The sequence below is a fragment of the Talaromyces amestolkiae genome (assembly GCF_001896365.1).
Source record: "Talaromyces amestolkiae strain CIB chromosome Unknown scaffold14.1, whole genome shotgun sequence".
Taxonomy (NCBI): Eukaryota; Fungi; Ascomycota; class Eurotiomycetes; order Eurotiales; family Trichocomaceae; genus Talaromyces; species Talaromyces amestolkiae.
Window position 1 is genome coordinate 909,442 of NW_024468050.1, and position 15,192 is coordinate 924,633.

Consider the following 15,192-nt stretch of genomic DNA (forward strand, 5'->3'; position numbering starts at 1 on the left):
AATGCTTTCAAATCCGCTTTTCCAAGTTGTATGTAAAAGAAACAAGAAATGGAATAAGTAAGAGAAATAAAATAAAAACTGAGACATGAAAAACCAATCCCGAGGCTTCGAGAGGAAAAGCCATGCCTCCCTGAAACTATACTGACTGACGGCGACATGTTGCGAGATATATCGAACCTCAATCGCCAAAATGGCGCGATTGGACGTGAGATGCAAGACCGTGCTATTTGAAATTTGCAGGCCTCATCGCGCTGGTCGCTGGTCTACCCCGTAGTTGACATTGTTAATAGTTGTAGAATCACTGGCGTGCTTCTACAAGGATCGTCTTGCTGCTGTATAGTCTCAAGCTTTTTTCACGCTTTTAAAGGCTGCTTCGGTTTTGGTCGATTGTTACCCATCATCCACATCGCAAATGAGCCAGCTTCAGCTCTAGATGCCTTTGGCTTCTTCGCTGCCGCAGCTATTATCAAAGTTAGATCTCGATTCTAGGTGGATGAGTGTGACTCGGTCAACTTACCTGCAGCGTCCGCTTTCTTTTTGGGCTCCTCTGGCGGTGGCGCAGCGGCCTCCTCTGCTGGAGGTTGATCGGGTTCTTTTGGCTTCTCGGGTATCGGCCACATATGCATGGTTATGGTCCAGTCAGGTTCTACAACGGTCTCCCAGACTTGTGGTAAGATAATATCACCACTCGGTCCAACGAGGTCGTAGTGCCCTTCTGCAACGTGAGGTCCGATGACTTCGACATGCAAAAATGCTTGACGAATCAGCTCCTCCATTCCCTAAATGACCAGTAAGTATTTCAGCCTTATAGTCGATTATCGATGAGGTACATACCTGCCAAGTGGCACATAGGTGAAAAGGGAAGTTGAACTTTCTTCCAACGGCGTCTTTGAATTTGATAGGTTTCTTCTTCTCGGGTGGGGGCTTCGCCGCAGCTTTTGCTGCGGCCTCCTCAGCGGCCTTTGTTGCTTCAGCAGCAGCAGCCGCAGCGGCGGCCGCAGCAGCTTCATCTGCAGCCTTCTTTGCCTCTTCAGCAGCCGCAGCCGCAGCTTCCTCGGCACTCTTTCTAGCTTCTGCCGCCGCCGCTGCGGCTAATTCCTCAGCGGCCTTCTGAGCTGCGACAGCTGCCTCTGCAGCCTTCTGCTCTGCCTCTGCCAATGCTGCGGCTCTCGCATTTGCTGCCGCTTCATCTGCAATCTTCTTTTCTGCAGCCGCCCTTTCTTCCGCCGCCAATTTGTCTGCCGCAGCTTTCGCAATAGCAGCTTCACGAGCTGCATCCCTCGCCTCTCTCTCTGCGCGTTCGTCCAATATCAGTTTCTCTAGTCTAGCAATCGCCTCATCCTTGGCATCATTCACCTCCTTTGCCTCTTTTGCAGTTTCTGAATGGGAAGTCGACGATGGGGACTCGGGTTGACGAGGAATTGGCGCGAATAACGGGTGACTGAGCATCCCAGGAGGCATCGGCGGGAAATTTGGATTGAAGGGCATATATCCATTTGCGCCATACGGAATCAAGTCAGGGCTGCTAAAGGGGGGGCCGCCAAAATGTGCATTGCTGTGATGTGGGACCATATGGGATAGTGGTGGGGGTTCTGGTGGACTTTGTCCCCGACTTCGATCGCGCGGCTGGTGTGGTGGAAGATGCGCGGGATGAGGGCCAGGGTGACCAGGTAATTGATCGTGACCAAAAAAAGGTGGCATGCCTCCAGCGTGGGGTGGAGGAAAATGAGAGCCACCACCGTAGCCATAAGGCGGTGATGTATTTCCATATTGGCCTGAGCGCCCCATGTGAGCCAGAGGACCAAAGCGAACTAATTGATCTGATGGCGGAAGTGCGGCACCGAGATGAGGATAATGCGGTGGTTGATGTGCAGCTGTTCCGTTCGGAAACACATTATAGGAAGGTCCCGATGATGAACTCTGAGCGTATCCGCCGACGGCAGCGGCAGCGGCAGGKGGCCACGCCCTTCTATCCGGTCGATGATGACCGTAATCCTCTACAAGATCTTCCGCCGAATCTGCGCTATCAGGAGATTCAGGCGACCGATGACGGCGCTGTGTCCTTTGGTGAAACGCTTCTCTCTGTGGACGAACGTCCCTGCGCGAGTATCGTCGGCCAGATCTAGAGCGAGAAGCCGGCAAGACACCACGATCACGACTATGACGGGAAGCGCGAGAATGAGATGTTACATCCGAGGATCCTAGCTCATCAGGGTATGACAATTCCGCCCATTCACCAAACTCTTGGTGGCTGCCTGAGACGGATGGCGGAGAAACATCAACACCAGAGGAGCCTTCGTCGTCAGTGTACGACTGATCCGAATCGGACGTTTCCCCTGAATCGCTTATTTGGATATTGAGCCTTTGTTTTGGAACCGAAGACGATTTAGCAAGGTATCTTGAACGCGGGTTGATCATGGCAACAACTCACGGCATCGATAAGAGTCTTGGGCGGAACGTTGATTTGTTGTTGTTGTTGATGTTGTTGTTATAGTTGTAGAGTCGGGATCGATTGCTCTTCAGGCCGGGTCCATACAGTGGTAAACAGGTATAGGTCAATAACCGGAGGCCAGAAATTTAGTGAACAGAGATTGAAGTAGTTGTAGTATTTGTTATTAATATGCTCTTCATGGTATGAGTAGTAAGTGGTGTGCTCGGCTCGGATGAGGGGATGATGGTGAGAGATCTAGGACGAAATTTGTAGATGAAGGAAAAGATGAATGCAAGGTACACGATAATTATAGTAGGCTGGGTATTGTGTGTACCTAAATTTGCCTCTTCGCACGGGGATGACTGTGGGAAGAAGAAGACATTTTTGACTGGATTCTTCTGATGTTGGGATTCGAAGATGGGGATTAAGTGCCTGAAGCCATGAGGAAAGAGCGAAGTTGGGCACAGGGCAGCAGCGAGGGAGGGGCCGCGGGCGATCTGGAACCTAAACAGACTGTTTAGGACTAGACTGTAATGCCGATACAGACATTATTGGGCGCCAGTGGTAATGTGTCAGTAATATAACATTTGTATTACAGTGACAGTACGGTTAGCTCCCCATTCTTCGGTTACACTCCGCAGTTACTTACGAACGAACATTCCACAGGTCTACGAGATAGTTGCTGTATCACATTGCTCAGTCATACAGGCCAAACACCGAACAGAGAGCGAACCTGAGAGAACAATATGGAAAGCGAAACAGATGCAACAAAACACAAGGCTGGGATGACGTTGTCCAGTGTTACCATTGACTTGTTTTCCCAACCATGCGTTGTTTGGCTGCCCGAAGCAGCCCACTTCATGCCAACGTTACCCAACGAGGACGTCAATTGAGATGCTGAAATAGATAATCCAGTGCAGCCTTATGAGATTGACTCACCTATGCATGTATTGCCTTGCCGGTCTCTGCCTATGTAGGAGCCATACAGATGACAATGCCCAAAGACAGCAGCAGAATGACTTTGTTGGTGCGTGGTTGGCTAGGGACAATGAGTATCCAGTCTGACTTGCAGTCCAGCACCAGTTAATGAGCCATTGGCCGTATGAGTGTGTCTGGAGAATGGAAGAAGACGATGCGGTGTGATCTGCAGGCTGTGATCTAAGTGTAATTACATTACAGACGAATTATTGGCTCACCCGATGCAACCACTATGCAGCTAACAGACATTCAGGAAATCAACGTATACCCGATAGGCAGGCTCCTAACTAGAGACGGCCCCGGAGAGTTTACAACCTCATGGATCGTGATTAAATGGTATTGCATGCGTTAACATGGAAACACTAATTCTATTTCTGCTGCACTAGCTCTCGAAGCGACACAAGACCATCTAGCGGGTGAGTAGTCGACTGTTGTGATTGGATCAGCTTCTCTGCTTTCTGGATAGCTATAGTCTTTAGTTCCTCCAGCGTCTTGACGGACGGTACTTCGAGGTCAGTGCTTTGCTCAGTTCGACTTTGTATGTGTTTGATCAGTTCCGTCGCAGTCTAAACCCAGTCAGTATACGCTCGAATTGCAGCTAAAGCTCAAGGACTAGACAAATACGGGGTGTCGTACCATGATGAGACCGTATAATCCTCTCACATAATCGTCGCATAGCTCAAGGCTTCGTAGGAAATGCTTGACCGATCTCGATAACGTTTGCGTGATGGAAATACTTCGGTCGGTGGGTGTCGTAGAGATGTATAGAACTTCTCCGAGTCGTGCATGTAGCTGTTCCTCGAAGTCAGACACTGATTCATACCTCTTATGCGGGGGTGAAGGAGAATTTACATTCCATGAGTTGGGCGTGACGAGAAGAGCTTCTTCAAGACTGAAAATCGCCTGGGCGCTCATTGCATTCGATTGATACAAGTCTGCAAGTTCGCACCATGCCTCGGCATCTGTTGGGAAAGCTTCCAGGTAATCCACCAATGCCGACACAGCGTCATCGTATTTGTTCATCGAGCGCAGGAGCGCAATACGACGCTTCAAAATGGGCTGTTGAGTGCTTTCTCTTAGTATAACTTGTCCTTTCTTCAGAAATCACAGTCCGATGGTAGCCAGCTCACCACATTAACGGCATTCCCCGAAAGTATTTTGTGATATTCCTTCAAAATCGCCTCAAGGGCAGAGGCGTCCTTTGCCGTCGCTTCTTGGTAGAGACCCCTTAACCCCATAATCCGTTCATTGGCAGGGCCAAAGCGCTCTGTAAGACGATCCAGGCAAAGATGCGCAGCTTTGTCGTCGCCGGTCCGTAAACATATGAGGAAAAGTTGCTCATACTCAATCCATTGTTCGGGGTTCTCGGAAGTAGCGAAGGGTAATATCGACGACGAATAGGGCTTCTTCAAGAGGGCGGAGGCTTGTTGTGAAAGATGGAGAGCAGCCGCTGGATTCGACAGCTGCAGCCCTCGCTCGATATCTGCTTTGATGGTTGCCATTCTGCAAATCCTCCTATTGCGCAATCATACACATGCGAAAGTAGAAGAAAGATCGAGGAAGCACATGTTTCCTCTTTGATGAGAGGATGGTCGTTAAGCTTAAAAGCCGACAACCAGTCCGTACGCTTCTCGATGGCCGCCGTAGGCGGTGAGGAACTGCTGGCAAAATATGGACTGGATGATGATGTATGATTTAATGAGGAAGGCACCACTTTCCTCCGAATCCCCAGAATACACAAAACACAGCGTGCTCCTCCTTCATTCAAGCCCGCGCCTTCAAGGGCTAAGAGAGGAGAAAAAAGGAGAAAGCCCGAACATAGGTACATACCATACAGACATCACCTTCTCCATGAATGAAGTTCCACCACCTGTCATAGATACAACATCGAAGCGGCGTGGTGGGGTGCTCAAGCTGTCGTCGCTGGTCGCGATACTTTACCACGATACTTATGGGATTTGAGGAATATCCTTACCATGTACGTGCTTATACGCTTCTCTTTCTGTGGTGCTCAAGATTGATAAGGAACATAGGTTCGAAAAATCTCTTTATGACCTCATTAGAGGTCTCCGGAGCCACAAGGGTAGCGAGGCGGAGTATATACAGAATAGCTTGAAGGAATGCAAGTCAGAAATCAAGTCTCCAGATATGGGTTCGTGCTATCCTTTTTGCTGACATGCATAATTGGTTTTACCGACTTTGGTTTCCTTTCTGGGTCTGACAGTCAGTCAAACAGACAAGAAAACAATCGCCCTTTTAAAGCTGATATACCTCGAAATGTTCGGATACGACATGTCCTGGGCATCCTTCCACGTTCTTGAAGTAATGTCTTCGTCGAAACATTTACAGAAGCGCATTGGGTACTTGGCGGCAGCTCAAAGTTTTCGCGCCGAGACAGAAGTACTGATGTTGGCGACGAATCTGCTGAAGAAGGTAAGGAATAATGTGCATTAATCAGTCTTAGGTTGATCTGAATCTCACGAAAAATTTTAGGATGTTGTCTCATCGTCCATCGTGAATCTGTCATTACCACTCGCAACGCTACCGCATATTGTTACTCCGTCGCTCGCCATGTCGCTTTTGAACGATCTCCTCCCCCGGCTTTCGCATTCGAATGCAGTCGTTCGCAAAAAATCGATTGTTGTGCTTTACAGGTTTGCCTTGGTTTATCCCGAGACACTCCGGTTGGCTTGGCCAAAGCTGAAGGATCGCCTTATGGACGATAATGAAGATAGTAGCGTCATTGCTGCCGTTATGAACGTCATTTGTGAGCTCGGTTGGAGGAGACCTCATGACTTTCTGCCTCTAGCTCCAAGATTCTTTGAACTCCTGGTTGACAGCGGAAATAATTGGATGGCAATCAAAATAATCAAGTTGGCAGGTACCCTCAAAGGCCAAAGATCAGTGTTCATGCTCGCTAATTGACCTAGTTCGCAACTCTCACACCACTAGAACCTCGTCTTGTACGAAAATTACTTAGACCTCTGATAGGCATTATTCAAACCACAACCGCAATGTCTCTGCTCTATGAATGTATCAATGGTATAATTCAAGGAGGCATTCTTACAGAGGCTGAAGGGACACAAGAAGGTGATGAAATTGCAAGCTTGTGTGTGACGAAACTTAGGGGCATGGTTGTCATGGATGCCGATCCCAATTGTGAGTAAATCATGGCCTATTTTTCGAATTGATAGTATAAGGATTCAGGACTGACAAATGAATCAATGTAGTGAGATATGTCGCACTTCTTGCGTTCAACCGCATTGTCATCTCTCACCCGTATCTTGTTGCAATGCAACGAAATGTGATCATGGACTGCTTGGACGATCCAGATATTTCTATAAGGCTTCAATCACTTGAGCTCGCCGTGCAAATGGCAACGTCAGATACATTACAGGACATCGTCAACCGCCTGTTGAAGCAGTTGTTGAATAGCAAAAAGCCGGAATCTCAAGAAAACGTTGGGGATGATACTGTTGAAGGCCTGAATGATTGGCGCGATACAGAATTCGTGGATACTCCATCTTCGATAGTTCCAAGTCAAGCAGCATATGACTTGCCAGCTGATTACAAGACCGACGTCGTTAGCCGTATATTGGACATATGTTCACGTGACAACTATACGGATATCATTGATTTTGAGTGGTACGTCGAAATCCTAGAGCAACTGCTCAAGCTTTTGCCTCATCTCAATACGCACAAACGGGCTCAGGGTGACGGCGCTCTGAGCCTCCTTCTAGAGACGGATATTGCAGTAAGAGTAGGTGCGGAACTGCGAAGTGTTGCAGTGCGCGTTAAGGCTGTTCGTGAGAAGGCTACCAAAGCGGGGGAATCATTTCTCTTCTTAGTTGATGTGCAGCAGGCCTATCAAACCGCATTATTCGCCTACGTTGGAGCGCTCGGTCCGATTGCTTGGATAGCTGGTGAATTTTCGCAGCTTCTGTCTTTCCCCGATCGTATTCTGAACATCCTCATCAGCCCGAATAACAAAAACCTTCCTGGAGCAGCCCTTATTCTTTACTTACAAGCGATACCCAAGGTGTTCTTGCGATTGATTTCGTCTGAGCGTTCATGGTCTGCTAGCAGCTACACGGAGTTTTCTCTCATTCTTGTGCGTCTGATCACTTTCCTGGAGGGCTTAGGAGCACACCCGGACTTGGATGTGCAAGAACGAGCGACTGAATTTCTTGAACTTCTCCGTTTGGCAAAGGAGGCGTTGCACCCGGACGTGAAAGATCTTCACGAATTACCGTTCTTACTTGCGGATGTCATTCCTGGTCTCTTCAGGGGTTTAGATCTAAACTCTGTGTCCGTAGACGCTCAAAAGAGGGTCCCACTTCCGGAGAATCTAAATCTGGACGAAACGATAAATGGCATAATACCAAAAGCTGCAGATGAAAAATACGACACGTGGGTTGAGGCAGATGCCTACAATGACATCAAGAGCTTCTATTATATCTCTAGTGGGCCATTGCCCCCCCAGAAAGAGATGGGGCTTGATGCTCAAGTGGACATCACCTTAGAAAATGCAGATATCAGCTATGCCAGCACGAATAGCGGTCAAGAACGGTTCAGTCGTCGGGAACGGAATAGGGATGATCCTTTTTACATTGGTCACAACGACGGGCCCTCTCTCGATGCAGTCACGCCCTTATATCAGGTCCACGATATGTCGAATAGGGACGAGTTGGATATAGATTCTATTCCTATTATCGATCTTACAACCATACCGTCGAACACCCCCTCTCTAGGGCCGGACAAAAACAGTCGAGGTCGTGTCAAGCCAGGGAAATTCCACATAGCAGCTGACGAGACTATTGACTTTGATGGAACTCTATCTACGGGACTAAAGAATAAAAAAAACGATATGAGGACTCAAACAGGACGAAGTCTCCTGCAAGTTGACAGTAGCGGGATCGAACATTTGGCTCTGAGCGAAGCGCACAGATTGCCATCGAATAGTGAATTGCAACTTGATCAGATAGGGGAAGAGCAAGATTTGGAAATGGCGGAGGCCATGCGAAAGATAGAGCGTGTTCGGCTGGAAATGCAACGAGCATCTGAGCGAATAGACGTTCAGGGGTTACCTTCTGATGGCCAACTCATCAAGAAGAAAGCCGTCAAGAAGAAAAAGAAGAAGAAAGTCAAAAGCGAAGAAGCCTGACAAGATACACAGATTGTTTAGGAAACAATATCTGATAGTGAGAGTTTGTACAGTAGTCGTCGGCAAGAGGACGGGTATATAAGAAATTCAGAACTCAAATCAAACGCTCTTCTTGACCCTGAAATGAAGAAATGACGACAAGCCGCAGCAAACATCAGGTAATAGTAATAACTCCAAGGGTGGACGACACTTCCAAAATTTGCTTTTTTTCCCCCTTTTCATTCCCTCTCCGAGATGTAATGTCGATTCCAGTCCGTGATGCGATGAATCACCGTCTAAAAAAGGACATAATTGCAGACCATAGTTCTGGCACGACTCGTAGAAGCTCAAAGATCAATCCTCCGCAAACGACAAACGCAAGTAGCACTAATAGTCACAAAGACAGTTAGCGATCCTATCATCGAAAGTGCATCGATTCATGGCAAATGCTACACTAACCTATCCATCCTATGGATACCGGCGATTTCTGTTTTGTGCTCTTCTTGACAGCCGTCTGCGGCTTTCCCCTCTTCGAGGCCTCGTGTTTTGCGAACTTCTCGTTTGCCTTTTTCTGTCGCGGTGTTTGAGCCTAAGACAATGGAAAACAGCATACGAGTCAGTAAACTGGTTGGTAGTGTGTCGAGCTTGTGAACTCACCATTTTGATGCGATGGTATGTGATACAACAGGCGGCGATAATTACGACTGAATATCAACAACAAGGGGAGGTGTGCTAAAAAGGAAGGGGGAACATAAATAGAGAATCTTAACGAGTGTCTGCCTGATTGAGTCCGGAATTGATCAGGTCACGTTGCAAGTTGGATGAGGTGTATAACTTAAACTGATTGTTGTTGTAGCGATGTAGTATAGCTGTCCAAATGCCATAGCTTGATGTTGCAGCACGCTAGTGCTATCTAATCTGACTGCCACGGCCCGCAAATGCCACGTAGATTGCTGGTATTACCGGTACATACATACTCTAGAAGGTAATAATGCACCGCCACAACGGAATCTATGCCGCGCAGAAGACAGTTCACTGCTTTTCTCCACGCTCGTTAGTTAATTGGTGGTGCATGTTTGGCAAAATTGAAGGCTGTCAATAATAGTCTATGGATAGCATTGAGGAGGTATCGCAGATCTGCTAGCTGGTAAGAAGAAAATGATATATGTACACTTAAGCCACAACTACTTATACACGGTTCTGTCACGACTCGACGGTCGCTTTACTTCTTCCCCTTCAGGCCTGTGAGCCTCATTACCAACCTCGTGGACCGCAACAGAGTCTAGCTCCTGTGCTTGGCCGTCTTCTCCAGCCGGCAATTCGCTTGGTGGATGGCGCCAGGTCTTGGTAGCTGGTAATTCTGGCACCGGTCCTGCCGAAATGGGGGCTGACGATGACTCTAGCTTGCTGTTTGGCCGTCGGCGCCTATATAAAACCCAGAACAAAACACTCAATACCAAAATTACGCCACAGGCAACACCAACGCCTATTCCGGCCTTTGCACCAGTCGAGAGCCCAGAATCCGAGGTAGCGAGGTTGGGGCTGCCAGTGTTGGTGCTGGTACTGGTGATGGTGCTGGTGCCGGCGCCACTACTCGTCGCAGTCGAACTAGCGCTGGCCGGTTTTATGTTCGCAAAATTGAGGCCCGCTATCGTCGGCAATGCAGCACTGGGGTCGACGGGCCAGAAAGATCCAGTCGACGCAGGGCAGGACGGAGTAGGTAACGTCGATGGTGCGTTGTCGGCCATGGTCACTGAAGCCCACTGGCTGCTCAAGGCGCTGTAGTCAGAAAGAAGTGTCGGCGTGCTGGGCGCAGAGGTGGTGTAAGAGACAATTCCGAATTCCGACTCCGAGCCACTTCTTAGAGGGCATGTCAGTTCATTTCAAACTCAACGGAGCGCCAGGGAAGATACTTACTGTTTTCGCCACTCGTATATGATCGCACCACTCCAAACGTCAGACATATTTGATCCAAAAATTGCAGCCTGGTCATCAAAGGTCCGTGGCTGGACTGAAGTACAGCCATCCTCTGAAAAGAATAATGGCACGCCTATGTCTTCTAGATCCGACGTCAACTGCCCATAATCAGAGTTGTTCATTGATGACTGGCCACACCAGGAGTAGTCGTTAAATCCGAGGAAGTCGATTGCTTCGCTCGTATTGCCGCCACAAACCAGGTAATCTGCCATTTGCTGGGCCCAATTATCGTCGTCGCTTGTGAAGTATCCGATGGGTATAGTACGGTATTGCCTAGCTACGGCGTATGCTTTCATATCTCGAACTGCGGCCTTCAAGAAGGGAGCGAGGTCGACTTGAGTGGCTACATCGACGGTTAGATCGTATGTATGGGAAAGACCCGGATCAGTCGCCGAACATCACGTACATTTGTCAACTACCTCGTTGCCTACAATGAGGCCTAATAGATTTTCATATGAGGCCATTGAATCAAGTACAGCCGCATATTGGTTGAAGACGCTCGTCTGCCATGTCGAGTTACCCTTGCACGCAGAGAAGTCAATATTCAAACAAAAGCGATTGGTTTCTCGCACTTACCAGATTCGAGCTGGGGTCTAGTCCTGACATATCCGTGTCGGAATAATCTCTCTGGGTTGCCATGTTTGCAATGACATATATCTCATTGTCCTGGAAAGACTGCATGCATTTATCATGGCCCTGAGTCGGATCTACATAGTGCACGCTGATGGTATTGGCCCCTAGTTCCTTAATAAGTGGTGCATCGATCGCACACTGGTCGGCATTGGAATCGGCCAACGTATCGATTATACTAGAACCCGAGCTGTCCCCGATGTACGCAACGCCTATCTCACGCAGGTCAGCCTGCGAGATTTCATGGTACAAAACGCCCATCAAAAATAGCTACCTTTGATCTGAAACCTAACGCTCGATTTCAGGAAGCCATTTCCCGCGACTGTCACGACTGGAAACGCCATGTTTCGATGTCGCGGCAAAGATGTGAGAGCTCCAGCATGCCTGGGAAAGGAAAAGAGAAACCTGAGGCATGTTCAACATTATGTAGTCACTCTTGGATTTTAGGTTCTCACCCTGCGAACACTCGGTAGTCTCCAAATGGACCAGGCTCTTGCTGCAGTCCTAGTGGACTTTTTAGCCCCTTCCCGTAGCTATTTAAATCTTTGCTATGTCGCAGGTTTGAAGGACCGGACCCATGCAACGCTATCTTAACGACCAATCCGCGACGTTTTCGTTTCCGTGCTTGTTGGGCCTAGTCTAATTAAGATCAGCAGCATGCCGCCTAGCTATGCTGCTTGTGGTGGGATGGGACGAGCTCCCAACTAAGCCCCTGATTCGGAGTCCTGGTTAGGGCTAGGGCTAGGGCTAGTCAAGGTTAACGGCTGGCTACAGTTGGAGCCAGGAACCCAGATAGCCATAACTAGAAACAATGACGTTCTTAGTCACCTTTTCCTAGCATCTAGGAGCTACCTATCATAACCCTGGTTGTGGCCTGAGCCATTAGCGTCAGCCTCATACCGGTGGCGGGGTTTGCGGCCAAGTTAGCGCAGCCTCAAAGGCGTCCACATCAAACCAAATTACGAGGCGAAGGACCACACCGGTTTCATCCTCTGAAGAATCATGGCTCGATACAGACTTTGCTGCCCTGAAGGGTTTGTTCGGTTGTCAAAATGTTCATCAAGTCGCTGAGGAAGCATAGGAAAGGAGGAGTGGCAGCTGCAACACCACCGGAGCCTTCTCCATGAAACTAGGTGAACGATCATAACAACATCCTATCAGATGATCACGCGCAGCAACTCCAATTAGGATCGCAACAGCTTCAGATAACAATCCAAAAATATCAGGAGCGAATATCACATGGCGCACAAGGAGTCTTGTTTGATGCGGCAGAATATGAGTTCACTGCTACTTCGACTCCAGAGCAACTGGCAGCCCTGATACAAACCATTCTTTCTCAAGACAAACAAGAAGATGGGGTGCTCAGGCGATTATCTTAGACGGCTGGTAGAATCTATCCACTCATCCCGTTGGTATTGAGACTGAAAAGTGATGTTGGTAAGGCCTTCCTACCCGTAAAGTCTTTGATGAGCTCATAGATTATTGTCCTCGATCTCTCGGAACAGAAGCGCTCGCGGTCCAAGGACTTTTAGCGCATCCTCCAAAGAATAACTTATCAGTGCTCACACATAGCAGAGGTACAAAAGACTACAGTCGATAGGGATTGGAATCAGCTAGTCATACAAAGGTCTACTCAACTACTTACAGCAAGCATTTAATATTAAAACAGAAGCATCATCTTTTTAACCAAGGCCCAACGCAGGTACTTGGAACGGTCTTCCTGCTAAGGCAGGATAAATATGCTGGTGTCGGAGCAGCTTTTCATCAAGCCATTGTTGAGTACGATCGGGCACTCCTGCTTCAGATTGCAGTTCATACCATATCGAAAGGGAAACAACCGATTGATTCCTAATGCAAATTTCACGAAATAACGAAGAAGCCGGGCAACGCAGAGCTTCTGAGGTGGCTAAAAGCCTCGTGTTGGGAGAGAGGCCCAGTTTATGGCTTCCTGCAAGCGGCTACAGGAAGGCTCTTTCGCTTGGTTACCGAGACTAGAACCCTTCACTAAATGGAGAAGGAAAGAGTCTATAGGTCCGTGGTTAGCAGCGGCCCCAGGATTTGAAAAGTCAGTGCTAGCGGCACATATAGTACAGCTACTTGAATGCCGTGCATCCCATAGCGGCTGTTCCATTTTCCTTTACCGACGCAATAATCCGCACTTGAATACATAGAAGAGCTTAGTTCAGATGTTGACAGCACAGTTTGTGATGATTGTTACGTCTTCTCAGGAATACTTCCAAGACTTACAAGACCAAAAGAAAGAGTGTAAGGATCCTTCGCTTCTTTTTCAGACTTTACCACCCTTGCCCAAAATCAAGTCGCAAGTATTCATCGTAATTGGCGGTATTGATGATTGCCTGCTTAAGGAATAAGATCCGCCTCACCCTCATAACAAAACCAGTGCTACTCTTGACTTATTGTCTACGTGCCAATGTCAATCCCTTCAGACAAGTAGACCGATACCAATATCTAGAAGGGAATTCAAATTAATGGTTACATCATCGACTTACGACCGGAAATTTGGATGATATAAGGTTATCCACGTCAAAGCGGGTGTGTGAATTTACTGTTTTACAGAGAGATTTTGAAAGTCTTGGACAGCACGCAGAGACATTGGTAGTCGAAAAGGGACGGAACAATTTCTATAGGCATCGACCATGCTAAGCCTTCTCGACAAGCCAGGCCTCTCGACCCAAGAATACAACGGTCTATCAAAGCGATGCTCCCAGCAAATTGATTCGGATATATACCGAAGTCCTCAATCGGGTTGATGAAGCCAGCAATTTAGAGCTGGCACGGATAATCGTCGGATGAGTCCTTTTTAGCCAATCTGATTTGACGAGCGAGGCTGTGGAAATCATGATGTCTATGCTTCAGAGAAAGGTATATGCGCTCCGTGAGTTTCTTGAAGTAGATTGCGGGTCGACTATGACAATTATTGCTGCTAAAGATGGCCGACATGGTGTGTGCAGATAGCCCATGAAACCTTCAGAGCCTACATTGGTAGTCGAGAGTCATCACAGTCTCGATCATTATCAGCTCCACATTATCAATTTTACCTTGCAATAGCTTCTTTTCAGTTGTCTAATTGAGTCGAGTGATTAAAAGGCTGTCTGCAAAATGATTATGCGGTGCTTAATTAGGTCATACATTTTACAAAATTACAGGATCAAGAGGAACAGGATATGCATGACCCTATGCTCATTACAAGACTACCGACCAGGGTGCGCGAGTTCTTCACCTCTGAGGAGCTGCTTTGTGCCAGGCTCAAATGGTTCATATTTCTCACCAAAGACAAGACAAGAATATTCCCCTAACGCTACTGCCTTTCCGACATACACCAGAGTATATTACATTGGCTGGCTTTCAGAAAAACTGTGGAATTCGCTCTTAGCATTTCAAAACGCTTCCCAGAAGATGAAACATACAGTTCGGCTCTGAATTGGAGGAATCATACGGCAAATAGCGAAGTGCAAGACTTAGCACACTTTATATGCAAGATTCTGGCACGAGCTTGGCTAGGAACGAATTGAAAAGAATCTGGACTCAATTCAATTGTGTTTCTCCAGACCAAACAGGTTGCGCAAATATTTTTGTGGGACGAGATTGCTGGAGACACTGGTCAATCCGCAACCCAAAGCGACTACGCCTGGACAAAGGTATCGCAAATTCAACGTCTGGGAGAAATCGGAGGGTTCTTACCATTCGTCGGCCTACATTCAGGTAACTCTGGCTTTGGCCACTTAGTGGCCAACGATCCATCATGTCCTCGATTTCTTCTATCGGCGCTAGCCGAATACCCAGACTGGTGGCATCTCCACGATGGCCTTGAAAACTGGTATTGCCGGACAATGACAAGGTGAGAGCCGCTGAGACTCTCGAGAAGGCATTGAAGTGCGACCCTAGATCGGCGTTATCAACCAGAAAATCATACTGGACTACAGAATGTGAACATTCCTGGAAACAAGCAACGTAACAGGGGCCATCGAGACATTCCTCCAGGCGGAGCAGCTCTGTTCAGAACAAAAAGCGT

General features: G+C 47.9%; 4 protein-coding genes across 4 annotated transcripts; 1 reads left to right on the forward strand and 3 right to left on the reverse strand.

Annotated features, from left to right (window-relative positions):
* Positions 1 to 353: 353 nt before the first annotated feature.
* BHQ10_007249 (uncharacterized protein) lies at positions 354 to 2,418 on the reverse strand (the record flags this gene model as incomplete). The annotated part of the gene is made up of 3 exons (XM_040879924.1): positions 354 to 460; positions 518 to 779; positions 835 to 2,418. The coding sequence occupies 3 exons, from the start codon at positions 2,416 to 2,418 to the stop codon at positions 354 to 356; spliced, it is 1,953 nt and encodes a 650-aa protein (XP_040735753.1).
* Positions 2,419 to 3,777: 1,359 nt separating this feature from the next.
* Positions 3,778 to 4,911, reverse strand: BHQ10_007250 (uncharacterized protein; the record flags this gene model as incomplete). The annotated part of the gene is made up of 3 exons (XM_040879926.1): positions 3,778 to 3,975; positions 4,046 to 4,468; positions 4,540 to 4,911. The coding sequence occupies 3 exons, from the start codon at positions 4,909 to 4,911 to the stop codon at positions 3,778 to 3,780; spliced, it is 993 nt and encodes a 330-aa protein (XP_040735754.1).
* Positions 4,912 to 5,686: 775 nt separating this feature from the next.
* BHQ10_007251 (uncharacterized protein) lies at positions 5,687 to 8,573 on the forward strand (the record flags this gene model as incomplete). The annotated part of the gene is made up of 4 exons (XM_040879927.1): positions 5,687 to 5,842; positions 5,903 to 6,176; positions 6,401 to 6,568; positions 6,640 to 8,573. The coding sequence occupies 4 exons, from the start codon at positions 5,687 to 5,689 to the stop codon at positions 8,571 to 8,573; spliced, it is 2,532 nt and encodes an 843-aa protein (XP_040735755.1).
* Positions 8,574 to 9,736: 1,163 nt separating this feature from the next.
* BHQ10_007252 (uncharacterized protein) lies at positions 9,737 to 11,503 on the reverse strand (the record flags this gene model as incomplete). The annotated part of the gene is made up of 5 exons (XM_040879928.1): positions 9,737 to 10,412; positions 10,470 to 10,872; positions 10,936 to 11,050; positions 11,106 to 11,371; positions 11,434 to 11,503. 5 exons carry the CDS (start codon positions 11,501 to 11,503, stop codon positions 9,737 to 9,739), a joined length of 1,530 nt encoding a protein of 509 aa, XP_040735756.1.
* Positions 11,504 to 15,192: the final 3,689 nt, after the last annotated feature.